Genomic DNA, 23,207 nt, shown 5'->3' on the forward strand with positions numbered 1-23,207 from the left:
CGCCACTGGTACGACTCCATCCGGGGGTCTGGGGTCCCTCCCCTAGACAATTTTGAAAATTCAAATGTGTTCTTACGACGCTTTTGGATTAGAATATCTAAACTTTTTGATTTTTTTGAGCCAAAATATCATCATCCATAGCAAAATAGAATCTCCATGATTGATGACCAGCTACAAAAAGGCTTCACATACAAAAGAGTGCCAAAACACTGCAATCAATAACATTAACTTGCATTTTGGATGATCAGCTCATTTGTAACTCATCCTGCTCATCAAGGTGCTCAATGCTAATCACTTACTTTGAATAAATAATTTCTATTCACTCTTGTATGGAACTATAGTAACAAGAAGCTGGGACCAGCCCAGCAAGCTTGTGATGTGTGAGTTTGACCTACGAGCAATTATCTAATTTTTTTTTCTAGAAATGGTGATCATATAGGTAAATAGTTGGTGTTTCTTCTTAACAGAAATTAATTAGAAACTAGATGGACACTGTTTTATTTACTACAGAATTCCAGAACAATATACCCTTAGAATACATCAATCACGGACAACCAACTCCACAGTTTTTCATCCAATTTCACATGATGTCATTAAATGTTTTGTTGGAGTACTAAACAATTATAAGTTATCTCGAAAATCAAAACAGAAATATACCGAAAATTGTCTTGATGCAATACATGTACACAACATAGAAATATTACATCAAAAATATGAAAGAGAAGTTACCTCCATTATACCTTTATAAAAGATGAAAATTACTTCTTGGACCATGAAATACTTTATTTTGTAATTTGTACATATATGAGTTTTGATATTATTCTATAGTCTGGCTCATTTTATCCATGTCTGTCGAGGTGAATACATCACACCAAAAAGTCCGAACAATAGGCTAACAATAGCCTCATCAATTAGCCCTGCGCCAATTGACAGCGTTACTGATCTTGTGTACAGAGATATAGGGCGAGCTTCCTCCTGTTAGATAATTGCTCGTAGGTTTGACCAACAGCTGTCTTCACAGCCGGAGCGGTTCCACCGACGCCCGAAGTTGAATGATCATCTTCAAGCGGCGATCCTGACACACTACGCTATCTCATAGACTTTGATCACACTTGACCAGTGAACATAGATTTGCATGTCCAATTTGTGCATGTTAATTTATGCTTGTTCATACCTACATAATCTATATCAAAGACTTATGGTTTTGTTGTTGTAGGCAACGATATGCGGCGGAATGTATTTATTATCGCTGTATTCGTCACCGGTATCGTTATACTACTGTATTTACACCACATCAGCCAACGTCGGGATGAAAAACCATTCGAAGAAAGGAATGACTTGACGCAGATGCTTGTTGAATTGAAATCTCAGGTAACCCGATTGGGTAAGTTCGTTGCGAGGATCGATCGTTCCAGGGATACTCTTCATGAACATCGTTCTGGGAAGCAGGCAGTGACAGAGGTGAACACATTACAATCAGGACTATCGACAAAAACACGGTCAGAAAGGTCACATAAATGTAAAATCGTTGACATGAACATTGTTGATAAAAAAGACTTCGATTGTGTTCCGATGCGTACTGGAAGAGGGAGCACTCCGATTTGCGTTTACGATCCTAGAATTGACATTTTCATATCGCACTCACTGGTACACAATCATAAACGGTGGGAAGAAGAGGCTGTGGTTTTACTAGAGAAATTATTCGATAGATATCCCGATTTACAGTTACTTGATCTCGGTGCCAACATCGGTATCTACGCGTTAACGGCCCTGAAGTACGGCAGGCAAGTGTTAGCCGTCGATCCGAACTTTGAGAATTTAAAGCGAATTCGCGCGTCCGTACACGAAGGTAAATTCCCCGTCGATTCCATCGTTCTTGTACAGAACGCCATCAGTGATAAATACGAACGTATTCAACTGATACCGAACAAAATAAACGTCGGTGGGCGCGGAATTATGCCGGCAAAATCCGACGAAAATGCCGCCGATGCTATTCACATGGACGACTTGCTAGAAGCGGTTAAATTCAGTAAAGCTATCATGAAAATCGACATCGAGACGTCCGAAGCTCGAGCGATGTCGCACGCCGAAAAAATGTTCGATAAAATTGACATCCCGATAGTTTTTATGGAATGGAATTATGCGAAAGTTGAACCCGGTGGATCGAATATGCGCAGGTTTTTCGAAAGTCGCGGATACTCAGCCTACGATTCACCGGTGAATGGCACGATTTTGACGGGTGATCATCAAAAATGGACGAACATGGATGTTTTCTGGATGCGAACGAATGGAACAAGATTTCCGTCCATAAAAGCATAATTATATATCATTATATTGCATTATGTATATCAAGGTATTAAGGTAAAAGTGTTTTGTATATCTGATAAAACTTATTAAACTGATTCAAAATAAATTGCCGTCTGGTGGACATTTACTTCAACGAGGATCCTCACCTTCTCTCATAACTAACAAAGTTTTCTCGTGGTTTTAATTGATTTGTCATCTTTATTTATCCGTCAATAACTTGAAAACATATCTCGTATAAAAAATAACAATCGTTTAAACAAGATATTTGTCGTTCTGTTGGAATTATCACGCTCGTTCAATGGAGTCTCACAGATGTCGGATCAACCTCAATGGAAATAGGAAGTGTGTCGATTTTGGTCAAGAATCTCGGAGTCGATGGATAAGGAGCCGGACCACAAGAATACGCCTTTGCCACGCCTTTTGATTTAAAAAGTGGGTTTCGTCCTCAATGAAGAATGCTTAAAGGATTCACTCAAGCTTCTGAAAGCTAGGTATTCAAAATGTAAATAGAATTCTAATATTAGCCGAAGAACTGACAAACCAATTAATGAAATGAGTTTGCCATCCAAAAACGAAGACCCTATGGATCTTTTATTTTGCGTATTAAGTCGCGCCATCGCGTTCTTAAACTCGGGTTCTCATATTCAGTTCCCATTCTTCAAACACGTTGGGTTTTAAGAATAGTTAGCCGATGGCGTCGAATCTAATGTGAACATTCATTAACAGCTAGCGGACCCGGCTTAGTGACCACGTGACTTGCGACAGCTCGACCTTTTTCGAAGATTTTGAATAAGAACAACAATCATGTGACATCATAAATGAAAAACCAATGCATAAAATCGAGTATTATAATTTCATTATTTATTTAGAATAATCTTAATGAAAACACTAATTTTTTTAAACTTTATTGAATTAATGTATGATTATATAATTTCGACAACAATGGCAATGTTAAAGGTTTCTCGCCCGCGTTTTGTGGCAGAGATCAGCAACAACATTGATGCTTTGAAATAATGAATACATTTCGTCCATATTTGTATAGCGGTTCATACTCGTGGTTATCAATCAATTTCGAATTTTAGATGAATATCGATAAATACTGGATCAGCTTCTTAGTTTTCTTCCTGAATAGAAAGTGAAAACAAGTTACGGCCGACAATTTATTGATGGAGGTTTGATGCTGATGCTGATGATGATGATGATTATGATGGAATTTTCTCCCTAAATCTATAGACATGTCAAGCCCTGGTTCCACAGAATTGAGTTCGATTTATTCTGAGACTAAATAAATCAAAGTGTAAATTCTCAAACGTAGAACTGGGCCCAGGGGTCCAGACTCGCTGAGAACTTACGAGTAATATAGATATCAACGAGCCTCAATATAATCTATGTTCATGTACTTCGTCATCTGTACACCCGAATGTGTAACATATGTTTCCACTCATGATACAAGCACCTCTCGTCAAATGAATACACCCGTCGTGAGAACCGGGTTTCGTAGTATGAACACTTACATCAAGTTTCTTGTTTTCAATTCGTCGATAAATATTGGTGAAACGTATCGAATGATTTAGCAACATTTGTATGAGAAATGGTTAGATTAGTTAATCAAATTATACACACGATTCAATATTGAATACTTGCTTCGAAACGAAACAGGTCAGCCCATGAATTTCGGTCTGGTGTCGAAATAGGACGTTTTACCACATGTGCCCTTTTGTCTAGAACATCCATCTGCCACTGAAATGATAATTTCCAAATCTCATTCGGATCGATGGAGTTCTGTTTAATCATATCTAATATACATGTATATAGAGTTTTGAGGAAGAAGAGTGCAGTGCCAAGCAAAAGCCACTAACCTTTTGTGGTTTCACCGAACATGGATGACAGACAGTTGTCATTATACCACTGTATCGTTCGCACGTACATTTCTGACATTGATCTGGTAAGTTTATCTTGGCAACGTATTGGCCGAACACCTCTGCAACCCGTGTCTGCGATTCTAGTCGACCCTCTACAAACCTCTGACTGCTGAAAACGCTACCATGAGTATCGAGCGCGATCTGTTCACATTTGTCGTCAATCGAAATCTTTGCTACGGACAAATCAGCGCTGTTAGCTGTGTAATATCCATGTCTTTCATATCCTTAAGTGAATTTAAACAATTGAGATTTGAAACGAGAAAGATACCCAGGGATGCTTTTTCATTGAAAATTCATCAAAGCTTCGAGTAATAAGACTGAAATCGTATCACTTCTAGATCAAACGAACTGTGTCCCTTTGAATTATTCTAGTATACTAAATAGGTCGACATGGGGCTCCAACAAAATTTTTAATGAGAAGAGGGTAAAGTTTCTAAAGTATCGAACGCAATTCCTACCTATTGCGTTCAGTGCTTTTAACTTAGCACTTAGACTCGCTTCTTTAACCAGATGAAGTTCAATTCGTCTCTTCTTCAGCATCCGTTCAACTTCCGGTATGTTCGCAGACGATGTGCGACAAATCCCTGCAGTGCTACTGCATGTCAATGCTACCAGAATCTTCGACGATGTCCCCCTCAGTGGCAGCTCTAATGCCTTTTTAACGGCAGACACGAGGTCAGTAGACTTCCCGGCCTTTTCAAGTTTTAATGCACCCGTTACAGCTGTCTTAAAATGATTTACGGGAACTAGAAGACGTCCATCGATCGTATGGAACTGGGCAACGTCGTGTAGATTCACTCCACCATAACCAACAAGACCGTACATGTTATTTGTCATACCTGTCAGAAAGATATAAGAAATTCAAGAATATCCTGATAATTTCTGTTCCATTTGAGACCTATATGAAATGATTTTCTACAGAATTTAGAGGTTTCGAAAAAGTAATTTAGGATCTGGCTAATTCATGCACCCTAAGTGCGTTCAGATATTTCATATAGATCCTATATGAGCTCGAATGATTGTTTACCTTTGTGTTCAAGGGCTGTCTCAATTTGTTGAAGAATTACTGGTAATTTTGAAGCGATTTCCTTGTTGCAAGGTTTTTCTTCTACTACAAAAATGACGTCAGCCGACCGTACCAGGATGTCACTCATCGTTACGGTCTGTCCTTCATTTATCAACTGTCCAGTTTTTGATAAGCATTTATCTGAAAACGAGTTATACAGAGATAAACAATCGATAACCAAGCGTAATCCGCGTTGTAACAATATTCTTCTAGAAATGTAGACTTACGACAGAATGGAGGCGATCTCAGCTTGACTTTTTGGGCGGCGCAATCTTTGACGTAGATCAAAGCCGATTTGCAAACCTTTGATTCGAGTTGATATCGTTCGAGGGTGGAGCCTGATTGTTTTTTGCACATTTGGCGATAAGGCTCTGCTTTGACCTGGAAAATATAAACATTCGGTCATATCAAACATTCGTGTGAATGATTAAGCCAATCCTAGTGACGTCACTTAAGGCTTCTAGAACTACGAACTCGGGGGGTGTGAGTGTAGGGTATTCAATGAGTGTTCTTGTCATACATACCACACCGAAACAAGGTTTGAAAATAGATGATTTGCTCTCGAAAAGATGTTCGCACATTTGATCAGCTTCCCTGTTCTTGATCAATGAAGATCTTTGCAAGGCAACATTTCCGTCGTTTTCGCATCTATTCGCCACTTGCCAGCTGCTCAGTAGCGTTTCCAGGTTTTTAGTAACGCGACCGTCCGGTGTCATTAGTTCGTTGTTCTGTTCGTTGTCGAATGTGCCCATCAGTCCGGCTGTGCGCCCGTGATATAGCGCCGATATCGATACAGTACACGAATCGTGAGCCGTATCACACGAAACTGATAATCCTCGCTTCTTGTTTTCTACCACGACATTCGCTCCACGACGTTCGACGACGCTTTCGCCCAGGTAAATGGGTAGATCCTTCACGCGTCCGTCAACTGCAACCTGAAATACAGCAAACCGCAGGGTTCACTCTACAGTCTCACGGCTGAATATTTCAATGCGATTTTGGCAATTATAACTAGATTGTCATAAAGCAACGTATTAACTATATTTGTTTAAGATTACTTACTTTATAATCCGGTTTGATCAGTATATCTTTTTGGTCAATTTTGATTTCGAGAGAAACTTTCCTCTGGCTAGGCGAGTTGTTATCATAGTTAACGAACACTGCGAACTGACCGTTTGCGAAATCTTTAGCCAAAACGTAGCTGCATTTACCGGCTAGTTCATAGTATTTCTTGTCGAAAGTGATGAAATGCTGATTGCCGATAAGCGATGCTTGAGCTGTACACCAAAAAAGAAGTGTGGATTGATGACACTAATCGAAAAAAAAGTTTTTCGGTGACAACTTCAAATAATCTAGAAAAAGGGATGCACCTGTGAATGCTGGTAGTAGTATTGTAGGGCGATGTAAACCATTCATTAAGTTATTGCCAGTCTCGATGATCCTATCCAATATTCCCCTCGTCCAGTAGTAATAGTCGGCCAACTCCTCTAATGGCGCCTTCAGGTCTTTGAGCGACTTCACGCGTATCGGCAAACCAATCTGCATTACTAGCTCACCGGATTCGTAATTTGATGATAGAATCTTCGTTTTGTCCAGTTTCAGAGCCTCTTTTACCGATTGTGCTAGCGTCGATTTTATCAGGCTAATGGGATCATCAGGAAGACCGAGGAATTTCAGTGAGCTGGTCACCTATAAATATAACCAGAGCAAGTGTTATTGGACAAGATCCGGTTAGCGTTAATCAATATACACACAACTTACGCCAAATTTCAAAGTAGCAAGGACTTGATATTTCTCTTCCTGGAGTCTTAGGACTTCCACTAAAGTGGCCATATACGAATGCGATATTGGCTTCGGGCGATGCAAGTAGTTGGTTAATGTTGACCATCTCGACTGTGCGTTATTTCTTCCCAGTAGATCTTTAAAATCAATAGATATTCTCATGAAAATAGAACGGGATATGCAAAACGTAGGCATTATGATGTGAAGAGCATTTCACTCACTGTTATATTTCTGGGAAACAGTGTTTTCAAGCGTAGTCATCATATTTTTGACCGCTTGCATTTTTGAACTACGGCGCATTTTCGAAATTTGCCAAGCAATTCTCTGAAATATTAATGGCAATATCGTCATCTTTTATCTTTTTAAATAACTTGATGAAAGGTCACCGAGTTCTGTACCTGATAAGCAACAGAGACTGTATCCATTGACCAATGGTTTACGTTAGAAATTCTGCTGAAGATCGATTCGAGTTTCGAGGAAATTTTCCATCGGAGTTGCAGATATTGGTAGTAGGTCGGTTGCATGGCAATCATGATCCTTTCCATTGCTTCCATAGCCATCAAATGCGCCCGCAGTCTGACTATTTCAATACGGTCACCTAGACTTCGTCTTGCGATCAGATATTTCTCTCTAGAATAAATACATCACATCGATTCTGTGAATAGGATATTTGACAATGATAAGTAAGCTATATGTAACTGATCATATCGACCCAGGTTATGGTTAATATCCAAAATATTTAGAACTGTGGACTTTTGACGTAAATCTGAATGAAGAGTAGTCAATTTACCTGATCCAGCCGTAGTTACTCAGGTAATGCTGTTTTAATGACGATGCGATCGCTTCTATTTCTGGCCCATACAATTCTTTGTATTCTGGTAGATCCGATTTCAGCTGCGAAACCTAAAACGTTTCAGTTTTAAACAATATTTCTTTGTCTGACGATTTTATGAGCAGTCGTCGTTTTGATGAATTATTCTACTTACCTTATCGCTGAGTTCCTGGCCGATTGTCTGGGAAATGCTGTAAATCTTAGATCTCTTTTGGTTGATTTCATTAAGAAGCATCTGCACCAAATAAAAAGCAATTTTGATATATCCTTCGTCCATTCTAAAGAGGTTAGCTCAATTGGTCGGTATTTTACCTGGATTTTGTTGATCGTATGCTGTTTCCAATGTATTCGCGACTTGAGAATATGATCTGTGACCAATTCCAACGAAACTAAAGCGTCGCTTGATCGCCGTACCTTATCCTGATGCGATACTTCTATTTTCACTAATTTATCATTGACGTATCCAACGAAAACCTGGACCAACTCTTCCAAATCTAGAAGATATATACGCGCATCCTGATTAAGATTCGATACGGAAATGTGTGCACGTAATTCTCTTTTCAACCTACCGTGGATATTGGTGCTGATTTTCAGGTCAACGTTAAGAGCCTTCGGGTTAATGATGATATCGCTCTTGAAGTGTTTGTCACCGATCACCGTGACTGCAGTTAGTTCGCTGATCTCAGTGGTAGAAAGTGGCTGAGCCAATTTCACATCGGTTCGCATGCATTTCAGTGGTGACAGATACTAATATGAATAAAAGTTTGATGTGAGCTTAGTGAGCTTAATTAATTCAGAAAGACAGAGTACTATTGAATCTTAAGATGTAAAACATTTTGAAAAGCACAGAGAGAGAGAGAGGCGTATGCTCTAATACTATATGAAATACATTTCTCTGCAATGAGCGGTAAATACCTGTAAAGTGACAACCCTTGAATTGCTATCTAAAGCACCGTACACGTAGTTTGTCTGCATCTGGCCGTTGGACATTTTGTAGTAAGATAAGAATCCAGCTGATGGTCGAATTGACGAGAAAACTATATGCGTTGATATAGCAAGATCCAGCTTGCTTCTCGGGTGTTTAACGACGGCGCTTATAGTATAGTTCTGTGCATCGTTTGCGATACGAATTATCTTCAGTTCAACACTTGCAGTGAAGGATGGATTTTTCGGAGCACCGATTTCAGTTTGGAAAACAATTTCTTTCTCCGTGTCCAACATGCTGCGTCTGACCTTAAATACGAAAAAAGATCGATTCCAAATTACTTCAGTATATCAGTGGGAAATATCATTCAAATTTGTGAAAACCAACCTGTTTGTCAGCTACTCTCCTTTCAATCATCATTTTCCAAACTCGTTCTTCGTTGATCATATAAACGCTATCGATAATGATTGAAGACCATTGTGAATTCTTTTTTAACCGCATCTCAAAACTTCTCTTGGCAATGTTAACTTTAATCACAGCTTCCCCGCTTCTTCGCGTGTAAGTTATTGCTAAATCCTTCTTAGCATTCACATCGCTTTTCTCCCTGGTTATTTCAATCACACGTTGGACTTTGTTTGCGTCCTTTTCCGATGTAATTTCGACTGTGACCGGTTTCATTGTACTTCCAAATCGTCCGTACACTTTCAAATGTTGTTTCCATCCCGAAGTGGTGGCTTCAATGTCCAATGTTGTTGCCGCGGACATTTTAGTATTGCGAATAGTAACATCGGTGTTAAGCGTTGTGACCATCCTTTCGTTACTAGGCTTCACCGTATCAAGAGTTACGAGTGCTAAAACTTTCACCGGCGTTTCAATGTCGAGTTTTACATTCCAGCTTGGTTTTTCAATTTTTTTCTTGATCTCAATGTTAGACGACCAAATGTTCTTGCGGTTGTGATTTACGGTCATGACATTTTTGAAAATGCCGGCGTTACAGTGTAAAATATGCTGTCCAACAAACTTCAGGTTTCCTATCAGTGGACAATTACTGATGGCAATTAGACCAACCTTCATATCAATGTCTGTAAACTTCGTTCCTGACATCTTGTATGCAATTCTATATGTATCTGTTTTACTAGCTCCATACTTCATGATGACTTTGTATCCAGCCATACTTTCTACTGTATCTCTACTGATCTCAAATCGCACATTTTGCAGACCGGTAAACGTCGTCTTTACCTCGGCAAATATTCCACGATCGAATGCAATCGGAGTTCTAAACATCAAAGGAATGATGTTAGTTGATATTTCGGCTATTTTTTCACCGTTGTATGTGGCTTCGATGTGTCTCTTTTCTTCGCCAACTTTGCTGTATTTTACTACAGCTTCAGTTAAAAATTTCTTAAACCAAGGCAACAAGTTCTTTATGCTTACACTGGCCTCACCATGTATGCAGCGGCCTTCAATGTTCAGGAGTTTATCAGCATTGAAAGTCATTTCCGTCAGCAGTTCGTATTTCCTTTCATTCCAGTTAGCCTCCCAGTTTACCTTTGTTTCTGCCGACCAAGTTGGCATCAACTTCACTGACATCTCGGCGTTAAATCTTGTCCAACTAATGCTTGTCATTCGGGCTGATGCTTGAATGTTTTCATATCCTTTCAATGGCGTTAAAATACTGACCTCGTACACGGCTCCACTGTCGTGGTTCCAGGTTGTCCTGATTTGGTAACGTCGTGCCACTATATTTGGCCTTCGTGTTGTGAGTGCTACATTAAGTCCACTTGCTTTATCGGCTTCGAGAGTGAATTCGTAAGCTATACGATCTATCAAATCAATATTTATCGCAGATGATGGTTTCGCAGATGATAATTTCTGTTGCAGATTGAATACGAGCCCCCTATAGTTCTTCCATGGAGTCTGTATCTTGATAAGCACTGACATATCTTTTAAGGAGACTACCTTGTAGTGAGCAACCAACGATACTCGTTTTGATAAACCATAAGCTACATTCGCTTCAATGGAGACTTTCTTGTCGTTAGTTTGACTAATCGTTGCGTCGAATGTGGTCATACGCATATTTTTGAACGGGGTCTCCAGAACCATTGCGACTCTTAAATTTTCTCGTAGGTCAATATCAGCACTCATAGATAACTTGTCAAGAATAGGGATAATTCTGAACTCCATGCTGGCCTGTAACTTATGGAATTGGCTGTCGTCAAATTTCATTTCAGCGGAGATCATCTTCGCATTATGGTAAGGCGTAACTATTTTGATGCTCACGGATGCAGATGGGGTAACCTGCTGATTCATATCAATGCGTATCTTATCGAATATGGGCAACCATTGTATCGTAAGATCGCCATCAAATTGATCAGCTTTGGATTCCGATCCGATTTCGAAGTGGACAAGCTTGATGTACGAAAGTGGAGTCCGCAGGAGAACTTTGATCCTTCGACTTGGTGAAACATACAGATTTGAACTGATGATGTTTTCTTTGTTTACGTCATTGATTGAAATATCGATCTTGTAATCTCCTTCGATGTTCTTTGAAATGAAAGATCCTTGTAGATATCTGAAGCTTTCGATCGGTGTGCGAATACTGGCATCGACGACGCTGTTATCCCAGCTTAGATGATTCACATTGGCTACTATTTGTACCCTATTTTCAGGTCGACGCCATTTTCCAACTATCTCTACGGCTGAAATTCGCTGTTGCTGATAGTCAACCTTTACTCTGACTCCCATAATCTGGTATTCCTCGTATGGCGTGGTTACCTCGATAGATGCCTCACGTGCAACATTTATCTGGTTGTTGAATTTGCCTACGACAGTGATTGTCTTCGATTCGCCATAATTTACGTGTCCTTCGATGCCGTACATGTTCGGATGCGAAGATTGAATTTTTGCGCTCAGCGAGTACCTTGGTTCTGGAAGTAAAGTTCCTGCAACCAGTCCACTCAACGCAAACGCTTCTCCTTCTGGTGTGTTCCTCGCCACTTTTGCATTGATATCTAAAGTCTTCGCTTTGACAACGATGGATGAATCTAATTCGACCTCTGATTTGCTCGTCTGCAATTTGACCGTCGTCGATAGAGGAATGAGATAGTACAGACCCCCTATTGAGGACAGGGTGATCTTATCTTCACGCACTCCCGCTCTTTTTTCTACGTCATGCGCTATGTTCAACAGCGCCCCCTTTCGGTTATTGATCTCCAAACCAGCAGACGACTCGATCTGGCCTTCCTTACGACGATACAATTTCACATTAATGCTTTCAAGTTCAGGCAAAGAACTTTTCAAAGTAGCAGTCAATCCCATTTCACTATTGCCTAAGTTATTTACACTTTTAAGGGTAGCTATGTTGTACTCCATATAGTGACTTATCTTCCTCGCGGTATATTCCATGCGTCCTGAAAGTCTCTCTCCAGTCGCTTCTCGAATGTGGTTAATACTCGCTTCAATCTTGTAAACCTTCACACCATCGCGTTTTCCCTCAACCATTCCCGATACCTTTCCGCCTTGAAATCTGCTTATTGCTGTGAACTGCTCAGTTCGGCGGGTATTCCATATCGTGCTGCTAAAATCTGAATTCCATGGCCGGCTGAAGTCGGTCTTATAGTAGAACCCTAGACCCCAACTCTTTTCCGGATATCGTGCAACGTCATCGAAAAATTTCAATTCGTTTCTACTTTCGCTCCAATGATCCCTCATCATTGATTGAAATTCGGCCTTGAAACGACGATTTTCTCGATACGACCAGCTGAAATCGATCTTCGTATTCCATCCACCGGCATACGGGTTGATACTGCTTCCAATGAGAAAATCGTGCGTTTCATCGTCAATGATCGCCCTTCCTCTGATTTTGGTATTTCTCAGCTCCGGTTCTATGGTGGCTTCGATGCTGGCCTTGTGCTCTTTACTGTTGTGAAACGAGTAAACATTCGACACGACATGTTTCAGATTTGAGGTTGGGTCGTCGCGAATATTTGTAACGAATTCAAGTCGCTTCACGCCTTCAGCTGCCCAAAGAAATAATAATGGCGAATACAAAGATCAAGAAATGAATATGGAAGAACTAGATTCTGCATTCATAATTGGTAGCGCATAATTCGAATACGCCTTAATGATATTTCAGTTTTTACCGAGAAATGTTTTAAAAAGACTCGTCATAATCTACGGAAAAACAGCTTACCGATTATCTTTAACCTGTGCATCATCTCTCCGCGGCTAACTTCACTCATTTCAGCTTCGAATGAATGTGTCCATTTGAACAGATCAATGTCGACTTTCACTGATTTTCTATATTCAGGAACGGCTTGGATGATGCTCTTTGCAGCAATGCGCAACATATTTTTCTTGTTATCTTTTAATTGGCCGAAAGCCGAAAACGAATTGCCCTCTCGTTCGAGCTCTATATCTAAAGTTACGTCAGCCCTCTGAAATGAAAAAGCACTCCACTCTGAATTGAAAATCGGTCCCGTGATGTATTATCCTTGTGATATCATAAACCCATTCAGTAAAATGTTATACAATACCCACCAGTATTAGTTCACTTGAAGCATATCCAAGTTTTTTTATGACATTTCAGATACCAATCACGTCACGTTTACTAATGAGTTTTGCATATTTTGAAACGGGGCTTTTTAAAGATATGTTAATGTGTAATCTCTATTGGCCTTAAATGGGCGCTTACCGACTTAGGATTAAGCAAAGCCGCCTTGAAAATAACTTTTTCGGCCGGATCAACACTGTTCCACGCCATACGTGGTCTCTCGACGCCGACTCTGAATGCAAATTGCTTCTTTGGATCAGTCAGATCAGTGCCGTATCGTAGTTTCATGTCGTAGGTGTTGGGTAGAGGGATATTAATTCGATCGTCCTTCTTTGTCGTGAATTCGCCGTGGAAATTGTATTCTGGGAAGTTCGTTGTTTCAAGTGCGCTATACAGATATAAAAATCGTAATGATGAAATTGTTTTGTCTTTTAGCCGATTCGATGTCAGTTGGTGACATATCCAAGAATTTCCGACTATTCTGATTATCACAAAAATGCGGCTTATTTTTTCGTTTTACTTACACGTTCGCATACTTTCTCTTGATACCATTGGCCTCGGTTGTCTCGCGTAACTTAGTGTTAAATACCATGCGTTCTGATTTTCTATAATTCTTCAGTTTGTATACAACCTCGTGCCGTGACGTCACCCCAACGTTATTCCACTCCTGGAATCCGTCCCAGTGGAACGTGAGTATGGATGATTGGATGTTGAGCTTGATATCGGTTCGGCTGACTGGTAACCCTCTGGTCTTTAATTCACCTGAAGATTATATCCGAATTCATGAATGAGTGCTTTACGGAGACACAAGGCATTGTCAAATTCATCTTTTTACGTTATCGATGCAAAATTACCCATTCATCCGGCTCTTACCTGCAAGGATTATTGGTTTTTCATAGACATTTTCAGCCTGTAACTGTACACCCCAGTGTCCCTTGTGGTCGTTCCTGGTCAAAGCTCCTGACACTTGAATCGGTGGTCGCCCCGGTCTTTTGAGTAGGAAAGTCGGTTGTACACTCAGCACGCCTGGAAGGGAGTTCTGGTAAGCTAGTGATGCAATGATAGCGTAATCCTGTCGATCCAAGGTCAATGAACCACTCAGTCCGTATTCTGATTTTTCCGCATTGAGTTTTCCTAGAAGAGTAAATAAAATTCATTTCACATGATTCCAGATTAAGTCTAGAATAATTCGATATCAAACTTGTCTATTCTTACCTAGTTTTCCTTCGAGTCTCATTTGTCTCCAAGGTGATCTCAATTTTAGCGTCATTTCGGTGTTTTTCATGTCACGTGGTTTGAAGATGAATTCTCCCGACATATGACGGTCCACACGTGAACCCGGGGTGTCAAACTTGAACATGGCTACATAGTCTCTGTACGACTGTTCGGCAACACGAGTCTGAAAGCAAATATCGAAGAGAACGTTACAACATTCCAAAGTGGGTTAGGCATCTTTAAGCAATGATTGAGACAGTACTAGCGTGCCTTGTGAGACTGTACTTTAGCATGAAGGACATATTGGTCAAACGAGTCGGTTTTCTCAAGCGTTATCTTAAAACTAGCTGGACCGCTTAATGGGAAGCCTGGTTGCCCGGGTTGTGTTAAAGATGGTATTTCTGCTCGCGCGCAAAGTCTGACTCCTAGAGCACTTCCCAATGAGTTCGGTGTACATTTTGACATAGTTGTTGTCTGTTGGGTATCTGGGGTACTCAAGTCTTCGATCTCTCTCTCGCGATGAATGACAAATAATTTCGACCTGAAAAAAATCCAATCATTGTGAATTTGTATCTATTCTGATTTTAGATCGTTAACATCTGTCTTTTTCATCAACACATTGGAGATTGTTGGATGGAAAATATGTCATATCATCATTTACGATTTATATCTTGCTTACTTGGCATCGAGAATTTCCATCGACTCTTTTGGCAGATCTAAGCTCATGTCGAGAATTTGACCGTCCTTCAGGCTGAATTTAGCCTTAACCTCCGTGCTGCTGTGTAAGGTCGTCAGCATTTTCAGGCCACTCTTCGTGTAGAATGCATCAAGTGACATCGTACTTTCGATGGCTACAGCACCACTAGAAGAACAAACGTTCTGGTGTAGCACTTTGATATTTCCAAAAGTGAAATTTCAGATCAAAATAATTTCAAAGGATTTTAGATTCTGCCATTCGTGTTGTTTCAGTGCTCGATTGATAAATAATGTGACTGATTTTCTAACCTTGGTGCAACGTGAGCTTCAAGTTCAGCGGATTTGCTCAAGATGTGACTGACATCAACTTTGCCCGAAATCTAAATAAGTGCAGAAGACATAAATACGGCATTGAAACTGGAATTACCAATATGCTCAGTGAAATATCGATAGATGAACTGAAACTGAAATCAAACGTTTATTGGGATTCGAACCTTTGTGCGCATTGACATTGTACCATCAACGTTTAGACGCAGAGGTAACCCTGTGATTGTAGGTACAACCAATGATGCTTCCATGATCTTAGCATTTTGGGAGAACTCTTTAGTTTGTTTCTGACCGAGACTGGTTAAGAGATCGAACAGATTGATATTCATCGATCCGTCGTCGTTTTTCTTCATCAGGTCCAAATATGCCATTTCGTTTCCGAACATTTTCACGTAGAGTGACGCTTTCGCGTTTGCGTTGCGTGGCGACCGGGCGTTCATCTGAAAATACCATCATATAAGAAATAAGAATTCAATAGAACTTAATGTTTCGAGGTCAATTACACATATATGGACAATGTCCATCTTGTTCTAACCTTTGCATCGATTGCATCCATTTTCCTTTTGTTTATCCTACTTGCAGTTCTTCTCGTGTTCTCTCTGGTCAAAGGCTCTTCTTTGCCACGTCCGAAATAGTTGTCGAGAAAGCTTTCGAGATTTTCGATTCTACCGCCCAGTTCGAACAGGTTAACAGGTTTTCCAAACACGTCTATCGTAAGGTTTACGGAAGCTGACCGGGGTAATAACGACTGTGGTGACCACATCAAGTTCGAGTCTAACTTCGCGCCCATGTTCAGCAGCTTTGAATACGACGAGGCGGCATAATTTCGGGAGAACTTCCTTTTGTCGAAGTCAGCGAGTTTGGCTAGATTCTTGTCGCGGATAATGGATCGTACTTGGGATCGGAACGGGAAATAAGGCTCATTCATCAGATTTACCAAGTGACTCCAGATATATGAGCTAACCTAGAATTTACCATTAATATTACACTGCATGAATATTACACTTTCGTATACGACGATTCATTGGGTCGGAGGAGTAATCTATTTCAATTGCTAACCTGATTGACTTGTTCAGTTTCCAGGACCTGTTTGATGACACGTAATGTCTCATCGGATGGGCAGTTCATCAGAGCCAGATAGGCGTTCATCCTCACTTCAGCATCAGTTTCTTGGTGTCTTAGAATATTGATCAGTACTTGACGCTATTTCAAAATATGAATGAAGCACAGACTTTTGATTTTGATGAATTATACATATATCTTTGATTTCAGTAGTTGTTACATCGACAACTTAGTCAACTTTTACTCGTAGTTTTGCCAAACTCACGTGTTTGCACGGTAGACGATGCGTTGCTTGTATTGCGGCTACTTTTGTTTCCGCATCAGCTTCAGCGCTCGTGGCACATGCTAATAACACTTGTTCGGATTCTGGGTCTCCTATATTGCCGAGACCTTTCACCGACAGAATTAGCTACATCGGATATAAGTGACAAAAAAGCAATTATTGTTCCTTTAGATTCTCATTTAAATGGAGAAAACATTTATTAGACACCTATTAAGTTAAGCTAGATGTACCTTTTCTCTTTCAGATTCCTCAGTCGACGCTCGACAACTAGGCGAAATGTTTCCGCGTAATTGTCTGACGATGGCTTTGACTTCAGATGAGGTTGAGGCGTCTTCTTGGCTCTTTCGCATTTGGTAAACCATGGCTGTTACGGGCAATATGGCCACTTTCATGGTGCGAGGACTGGACAATAACGGCTGTTGTAGAAAAATTTTTAGACGAATTCATTGATGCACCAGGTGCCGCAAAAGTTACATATGTAAATTTTCTTGGACTTAGAAATGACAAATTTTTTCATTTCCTTCTTAAAACTATAGGACTAGCGAACTACATTTAAACAAACAACTTATTCAGATACATCTTTTTCTTTTGTAGTTTTTAGAAAACTGAAATTACCGCCACAAGGTTAACCATCTGTTTTGTGGGTTTTGGAATCAGCGCCAAACTCGTCAGCCAAATGCCTCGTTGGGTGCCGCTTCTCACGTGGCCGGATATCAACGATTCGACCATGACCTTTATAGATGTCGGCGTTGCAACCATAGGAAGCGCATCATGGAAGATTTTCCTGAATTTCATAGATATAAATTCCATAAAATGTTCATTATATGATTTGGAACACTCGTGTATGGATTTGTTTTTGGATGTCAAAACAATAGCAAAACAATGAATATAAAAAAATTGAAACAGGAAACAAGCTTGTCAATATGAATAGGATATTTTGAGTTAGTACTTCCTGTTCAGGTCGATTTATTTAGTTTTCCGCGTAATCTTAAGGACTCAATCAATCGACAAGGATATTGATAATCAATTATTTATGGTAGATTGTTATTGATGAAATGTCTTGTTCATATTAATGGCAGATGTCAAAATCGATGATCGGTATTAGCAATGAAAATTCAAAATAAGGAACTTCTAAATTCTTTATCCCACTCGATTACATTGTGTAAATCGAATATATCAAATGTCATTAAATACTTCATTATCAGAAAAGTCAAACCTTGCTTTGCTGTGCAGAGCATGGCTGTAACAGATTCCTGTGTCGACTTGTGAATGAAGCAATTTCAGTTCGTCATAATCGCATCGTTTCAGAAGATTGGTGAGTTTAGCGAACATTTCCGGGTCTTGGGGGCGAATGTCGGTTCTTCCGCACCCGAGGGACCGAATGAGTTCACGGGCTTCGTGTGCATAGAAAGAAACGACCGTGTTGCCTTCTTTAGAATGGTCGAAAGTAAGGGGTAAACGCTTGGAAACTTCGTCTGAAAATTAATTGTATAGAGGTAACTTATAAAATCTCGTATCGTATCAAAGTTATTTGTCTTATTTCAAAGGTCTTATCAAATTAACCCATTCGAATAACGAGTTTTGCGTACATGATGGGATTTCTGTTCCCTGACGTTTTCTCAGAAACTTCAAAGATTGTTTAATGTGCGTCGTTGCTCCGTTTTTGCCGCGTGAGAATGGTTGGAACTTGTGGGTTTCTTCGCATTGGACTTTAACAATGTGGCCATCTCGGTTGATTTCCTGAACGCAGTTGTGTTTTCCTTCTATGATAGGTCTTGACTTGATCTCGTGTGACGACGGGGTTGCCTTCACCGGGCTCGAAACATCGTGACGTTCGTCGCAACTTTCCAGATTCTTTGATTTCTTGATTACTAAGTTCTCGCCACGTGTTCCCAGTGATGAATATTTGGTATCGCATTTTCCTGTCACATCAGTCTTAAAAGAAAAGTTTCTGTTTTTTTTCTATGATTTGTAAATAGATTCTGCATTTCTTAGCATGCCAATCCGTTAGAATAGCATTTTCACGAATATACAAATCGAAATACTTTTTTCTAAAAATAACTGACGTTTTACTTAGATTTTGCCTAATTCAAGCAGAAACAATGATTGGGGTAACACCATTTTCCTTTTCGTATTTTACTTGCCTCTTTGACGGAAATCCGATCGTGGAATTTGGTAGGCGAAAACTGTATCGTTGAGAGAATACCACGTTTGACATTAAGTACCCAAGGTTTCTCTTCTGTCGAAGGACAAATGGCTTCGATATGGCCGTCTTGGAACGAAAAAGGCAAAGATCTGGCTTCAAGGGCAGCCTTGAACTCACGCAATGCCGGTGAGGTGATCGTTCTCGACGGATCATTAGGATCGCTCTCCGTTAAATGGACATCCCGTAACTGAAAGTCAATTTGGAACTTGCTAAAACAATGTATTGCAAAATGTATACTCAATGCTTCGTGAATTGAATATAACTATACTAAGTATAGCTGTACGCTGAATACAACGAGATATTGATAGTGATTTGTAGGTTAACCTTTTTATTTGACGCACGAGCTTTCGCTACTAATGAATAGTAGTAACTTCATCTTTCACCCGAAGAAGCTACATTACATTAGTAGCGAAAGCTCGTGCGTCAAATAAACTAGTTATCTAGATAATTGCTCGTAGATCTTATAAAGTAGTATTCGTCCCGTTGTATTCATTATACATCAGGTTAACACGACTCCTCTACGAATCCGTACATAATGTTACGATACAAAATAATCGTTATAACACAAAATAAGAAAGAGTAAGTAACGTGTAATTATTTTTCTATGTGTCCTAAAAAGTCTCGAATGTTAATGAAAAAGTTGTTTTTCAATGGTGCGTTTTTTCACTGTATTTTACCGTCATTATCATTTCACATGGTACAACGACCCCGATGTGTACGGCCGCCCGGATGTGAATTTTCGACTGTTTATTGCTTGTTTCGTGTAGACGCGTCACAGTGTCAGACTCGTGTAGGTATTCATAAGTTGAACCTGTCTCGTATCTGAATTTGTTCGCCGCTAAATATAGCAAGAAGAAGTTATTACGGTGGGTTTGGGCATACAACCAAAAATAAACATAGCATCAAACAAAATCAATTTACAAAATAAAAAAAAGGACAATTATTTCCTATTTCAAGATGAATAGAAAACATAGAATGAATATTACAGTCGTTTCTATTTGTTGTCTTTAAATGGAGAAATATATCGTGGTAAATATCAAAACTTTATGTAATTGTTCGAGCTACTTGTTGCCCCTACGAACCCTCTATGTTGGTAAAGTCAATCGCAGCTTTATTAGATTTGAATGTTGCGCAATGAAAAAATAATAAATCTATAAAACCGATATCATAATCTTAATGTTGTACAAGGCTAAAACTGTCTGAAGTGGTTGTTTGTTAGAAATCAGTACATGTACTTACCAACACACGACCTTGCGCATTTCGCTTCTTGATATCGATTTACATGGATAGGACCTTAAAGTAGATGTTATCTTTGCATGAAATTTTGCTTTTATCACTTATTATGAATAAATTCATAACAGTTGTATTGAGTCCTCTTTTTCATGAAAGTTTCTAGACTGCTCTCAGCTTAACGTCCATTGAAATAGGAGAAAACGTTAGTTCATTTTACTAGTGTCGATTATCATCAATCTTTAAGCCAAACAAACATATTCTACACGGTATGGAGTTTCGGTTTAATCATCGTCATCTGTTCCACCCAGTTTTACAACATACAATTATCATTGTAAGAAAACCCAAACCCGCTTTTCCAGCAAATCTCTGATAAAATAATTTCAACGACTTTCATATACCGGGTATTCTAAAGTTACGAAAATTAGACTTGTAAAGTAAATCATATATGTTTTAAGTCTTACCTGCCAGAGTCCCGGCTACGAAAGCAGCCAAAAGTACGGAAAGCCTCATGTCAACCATGCTGACTGACAGGCTGGCTTCTATTGAATTTTTGTTTTATCTGCGACTTCCTTTTGTAGCCTACAAGGTGCTTGATTTGGAATCAAAGTTCGCGATATTTTCGCTTACGCAGTTGAATGCGTGTTTGTTTCGTTTATATCAAGATGACCCGTGCGTGCAAAGTGTCTAATTTTTTTTTCTTCTAAATCTTTCTATCGATAATGTTAGAAAAATACACGATACAATTTGCCAAGAAATAGAATAACGCACTTTCAATCACTGGAGGTAAAACCCGTCTACTTGCAAACTAAACACCGAGTAGTGTGAAGCCAATTGGAATTAGATCCTTCATGGTGTTTAGACAAGAACTCAGCCACGTGAATTCTCTATATTTCTTCTGGCATTTCACTATCAAATTTGTAAAAAGGCCTTTTGATACGCAGGATATAAGAATCACATATGACAAGAAATGCATGGAAATACATTTTGGGAGGGAATCAAAAGTCCTCCAAAGCCATGATAACCAATGAAAGTCGCCACAGTTGTTGGTAATTCATCGTAGATATCCGAGTCTATGACGATATGGCAGTATACGAATATTTTATTACATCGCTAATTCATTAGAATAGATTACAAAACATTTATCAGTGTAAAAAAAAGGATGCCCATTTTTCATGATCTCTTTTCGAATGAAGGTAGAACGAAACGTGGAGTATAGGGTTGAATGAGTATAAGTGGCCATTAGGAAGTACACTGGTCATTGAGTACCTCGTAATCTAAGAACTGTTTGGATACTGTGTTTCATTAGGTGCGAACAAATCGAAATTAAACGATAAACCACGAAAAAAGAGTGCAATTCAATCCAAAACAGGCCTCTTAACGGTTTTATCTTCAAACTTTGTCACAATGTTTGTCATTCAGTTTCAAATTCGTGTTGGAATCAGATGATTAAATGACAATGTGTTGTTTTAGTAATCTAGAAAAAATGTTGCATTTGCTTTGATATTTTGATAAGAATACATCGGAATCAGCTTTGAATTCCGTAGAAATTGTGGAGAAAGGCAGCAATTTACATATAAATTTATCGAAATGCTTTTCGAAGGGTTTTTCAACTTATTTCATATTCTTAACCTCCATTAGAAGAAATATAAGATGGAATTAAGCGTAAGCTTTCAATCAACCTGAAATAAGAGTTTGTACAGCAAAAACAACATTTTCATTATTTCCTGTCGTTATTAGAAACGACTGTTAGATAGTAAAAAAGTAACGAATATCAATTACGAGTTGATAGTAAAATATCCACATCAAAACGTGGGGAATAGATTGTTTAATAAAATCACACTATGTGTGAATGTAGATGCGTCACCTGACGATGATCTCTAGAGAAAGTCGTGGGGTGTCCTCCGTTTCTAAATTTTTAATTTTTGAATTTATATGCTATGCTTTTAAATCTATTCAAGGTGAGTTTTTGTATCATATCATTTACAATTTCTTTGAACGATCAGACTTCGAACTTGATAGCGAGATTTTTGGAGAAAACGTAGGCGTTTGCCCGTGATACAGAGGATTAGCGCTTGCAGGGTTCGTGCACGCGTCCATCACGCGTCATACCTCGCCGTTCTAAAACCACTTTCTAACATAAAAGCCAGTCATTACGTATGAATAATGAATGCGGTTTCGTGAAAAGATAAATGCACGGTCTACCGTAAAGCTTTGTCTTTTCTATATATGACTATAAACGATGGGAATAAGCGTAATGTGTATACGTGGCACAATCAACGAATAGCTGGGCCTCGAATGATCTATATACATACATCTAACAAAGGGCCCGCTTCTGTAAATGCGACCCTGGCAAGCGTAGGTGTGAGATCGAACCAGAATGTCCGTTGGTAATTTCAAATGAATTTTAAGATTAGAATCCTGATATTGTCTCCAGATTCGAAACGACAAAAACGAATAGAAATAGCCTAAGAACAACAGTAGTCTATTTTAAAGAGTTGGTTTCAGAGAAATGAGTCCATGCCCATGTTTGCTGGTCCAAATATTTACGCTCAGGCAGCCATCGATGATATGCATTTTCTATCAACCAGGTTCACAACCCGTATAGTAACTGCTTTATTTTGTGCATATATGTATATATAATTACAGAGAGCTTTTAATTAAATATTAATGAACCATACAAAAATGCACGCTTGAGAAATGAATGCACGCCGTGGTTGATGATTACCAGGCAATCATCAACCAGTTTTTATAATTCACATTCGTTTCGATAGTGCACTTTCGACTGAATATCACGGTGTA

The 23,207-nt window shown here is 39.3% G+C and overlaps 2 protein-coding genes across 3 annotated transcripts; one reads left to right on the forward strand and one right to left on the reverse strand.

Moving 5' to 3' along the window:
- Positions 1–1,224: 1,224 nt before the first annotated feature.
- On the forward strand, positions 1,225–2,342 carry LOC141898247 (uncharacterized). Its single transcript, XM_074784074.1, has one exon. It carries the CDS (start codon positions 1,225–1,227, stop codon positions 2,317–2,319), a length of 1,095 nt encoding a protein of 364 aa, XP_074640175.1. The 3' UTR covers positions 2,320–2,342.
- An 804-nt stretch (positions 2,343–3,146) lies between these two features.
- On the reverse strand, positions 3,147–20,955 carry LOC141898317 (uncharacterized). Of its 2 annotated transcripts, none has more exons than XM_074784160.1 (38): positions 20,870–20,955; positions 20,415–20,468; positions 19,853–20,013; positions 19,114–19,362; positions 18,559–18,904; positions 18,186–18,444; positions 17,585–17,753; positions 17,200–17,385; positions 16,952–17,095; positions 16,684–16,827; positions 16,160–16,588; positions 15,792–16,064; positions 15,607–15,677; positions 15,281–15,463; positions 14,872–15,142; positions 14,602–14,785; positions 14,260–14,520; positions 13,911–14,148; positions 13,528–13,774; positions 13,027–13,270; positions 9,222–12,853; positions 8,825–9,142; positions 8,479–8,656; positions 8,222–8,403; positions 8,064–8,144; positions 7,868–7,980; positions 7,476–7,707; positions 7,299–7,401; positions 7,057–7,214; positions 6,666–6,984; positions 6,358–6,572; positions 5,820–6,230; positions 5,523–5,676; positions 5,257–5,436; positions 4,688–5,068; positions 4,167–4,453; positions 3,952–4,047; positions 3,147–3,431 (listed from the first exon to the last, which is right to left on the reverse strand). In XM_074784160.1, the coding sequence occupies exons 1-38, from the start codon at positions 20,925–20,927 to the stop codon at positions 3,420–3,422; spliced, it is 11,223 nt and encodes a 3,740-aa protein (XP_074640261.1). In that variant the 5' UTR covers positions 20,928–20,955; the 3' UTR covers positions 3,147–3,419. The 2 variants fall into 2 exon arrangements, with proteins under 2 accessions (XP_074640261.1, XP_074640262.1); XM_074784161.1 differs by having other exon boundaries at positions 3,147–3,427; positions 3,948–4,047.
- Positions 20,956–23,207: the final 2,252 nt, after the last annotated feature.

Source organism: Tubulanus polymorphus, chromosome 2 (assembly GCF_964204645.1).
Source record: "Tubulanus polymorphus chromosome 2, tnTubPoly1.2, whole genome shotgun sequence".
NCBI lineage: Eukaryota > Metazoa > Nemertea > Palaeonemertea > Tubulaniformes > Tubulanidae > Tubulanus > Tubulanus polymorphus.

What these genes read in the sequence shown, in the direction of transcription:
- LOC141898247 (XM_074784074.1), top strand. Translation starts at nt 1,225, where the DNA reads ATGCGGCGGAATGTATTTATTATCGCTGTATTCGTCACCGGTATCGTT.
- LOC141898317 (XM_074784160.1), bottom strand. Translation starts at nt 20,927, where the DNA reads ATGGTTGACATGAGGCTTTCCGTACTTTTGGCTGCTTTCGTAGCCGGG. An exon ending in CATGTGAAATGATAATGACG is followed by an intron (nt 19,363 to 19,852) that starts GTAAAATACAGT and finishes ATTGACTTTCAG; the next exon opens with TTACGGGATGTCCATTTAAC. An exon ending in ATCGGATTTCCGTCAAAGAG is followed by an intron (nt 18,905 to 19,113) that starts GCAAGTAAAATA and finishes TTTTCTTTTAAG; the next exon opens with ACTGATGTGACAGGAAAATG.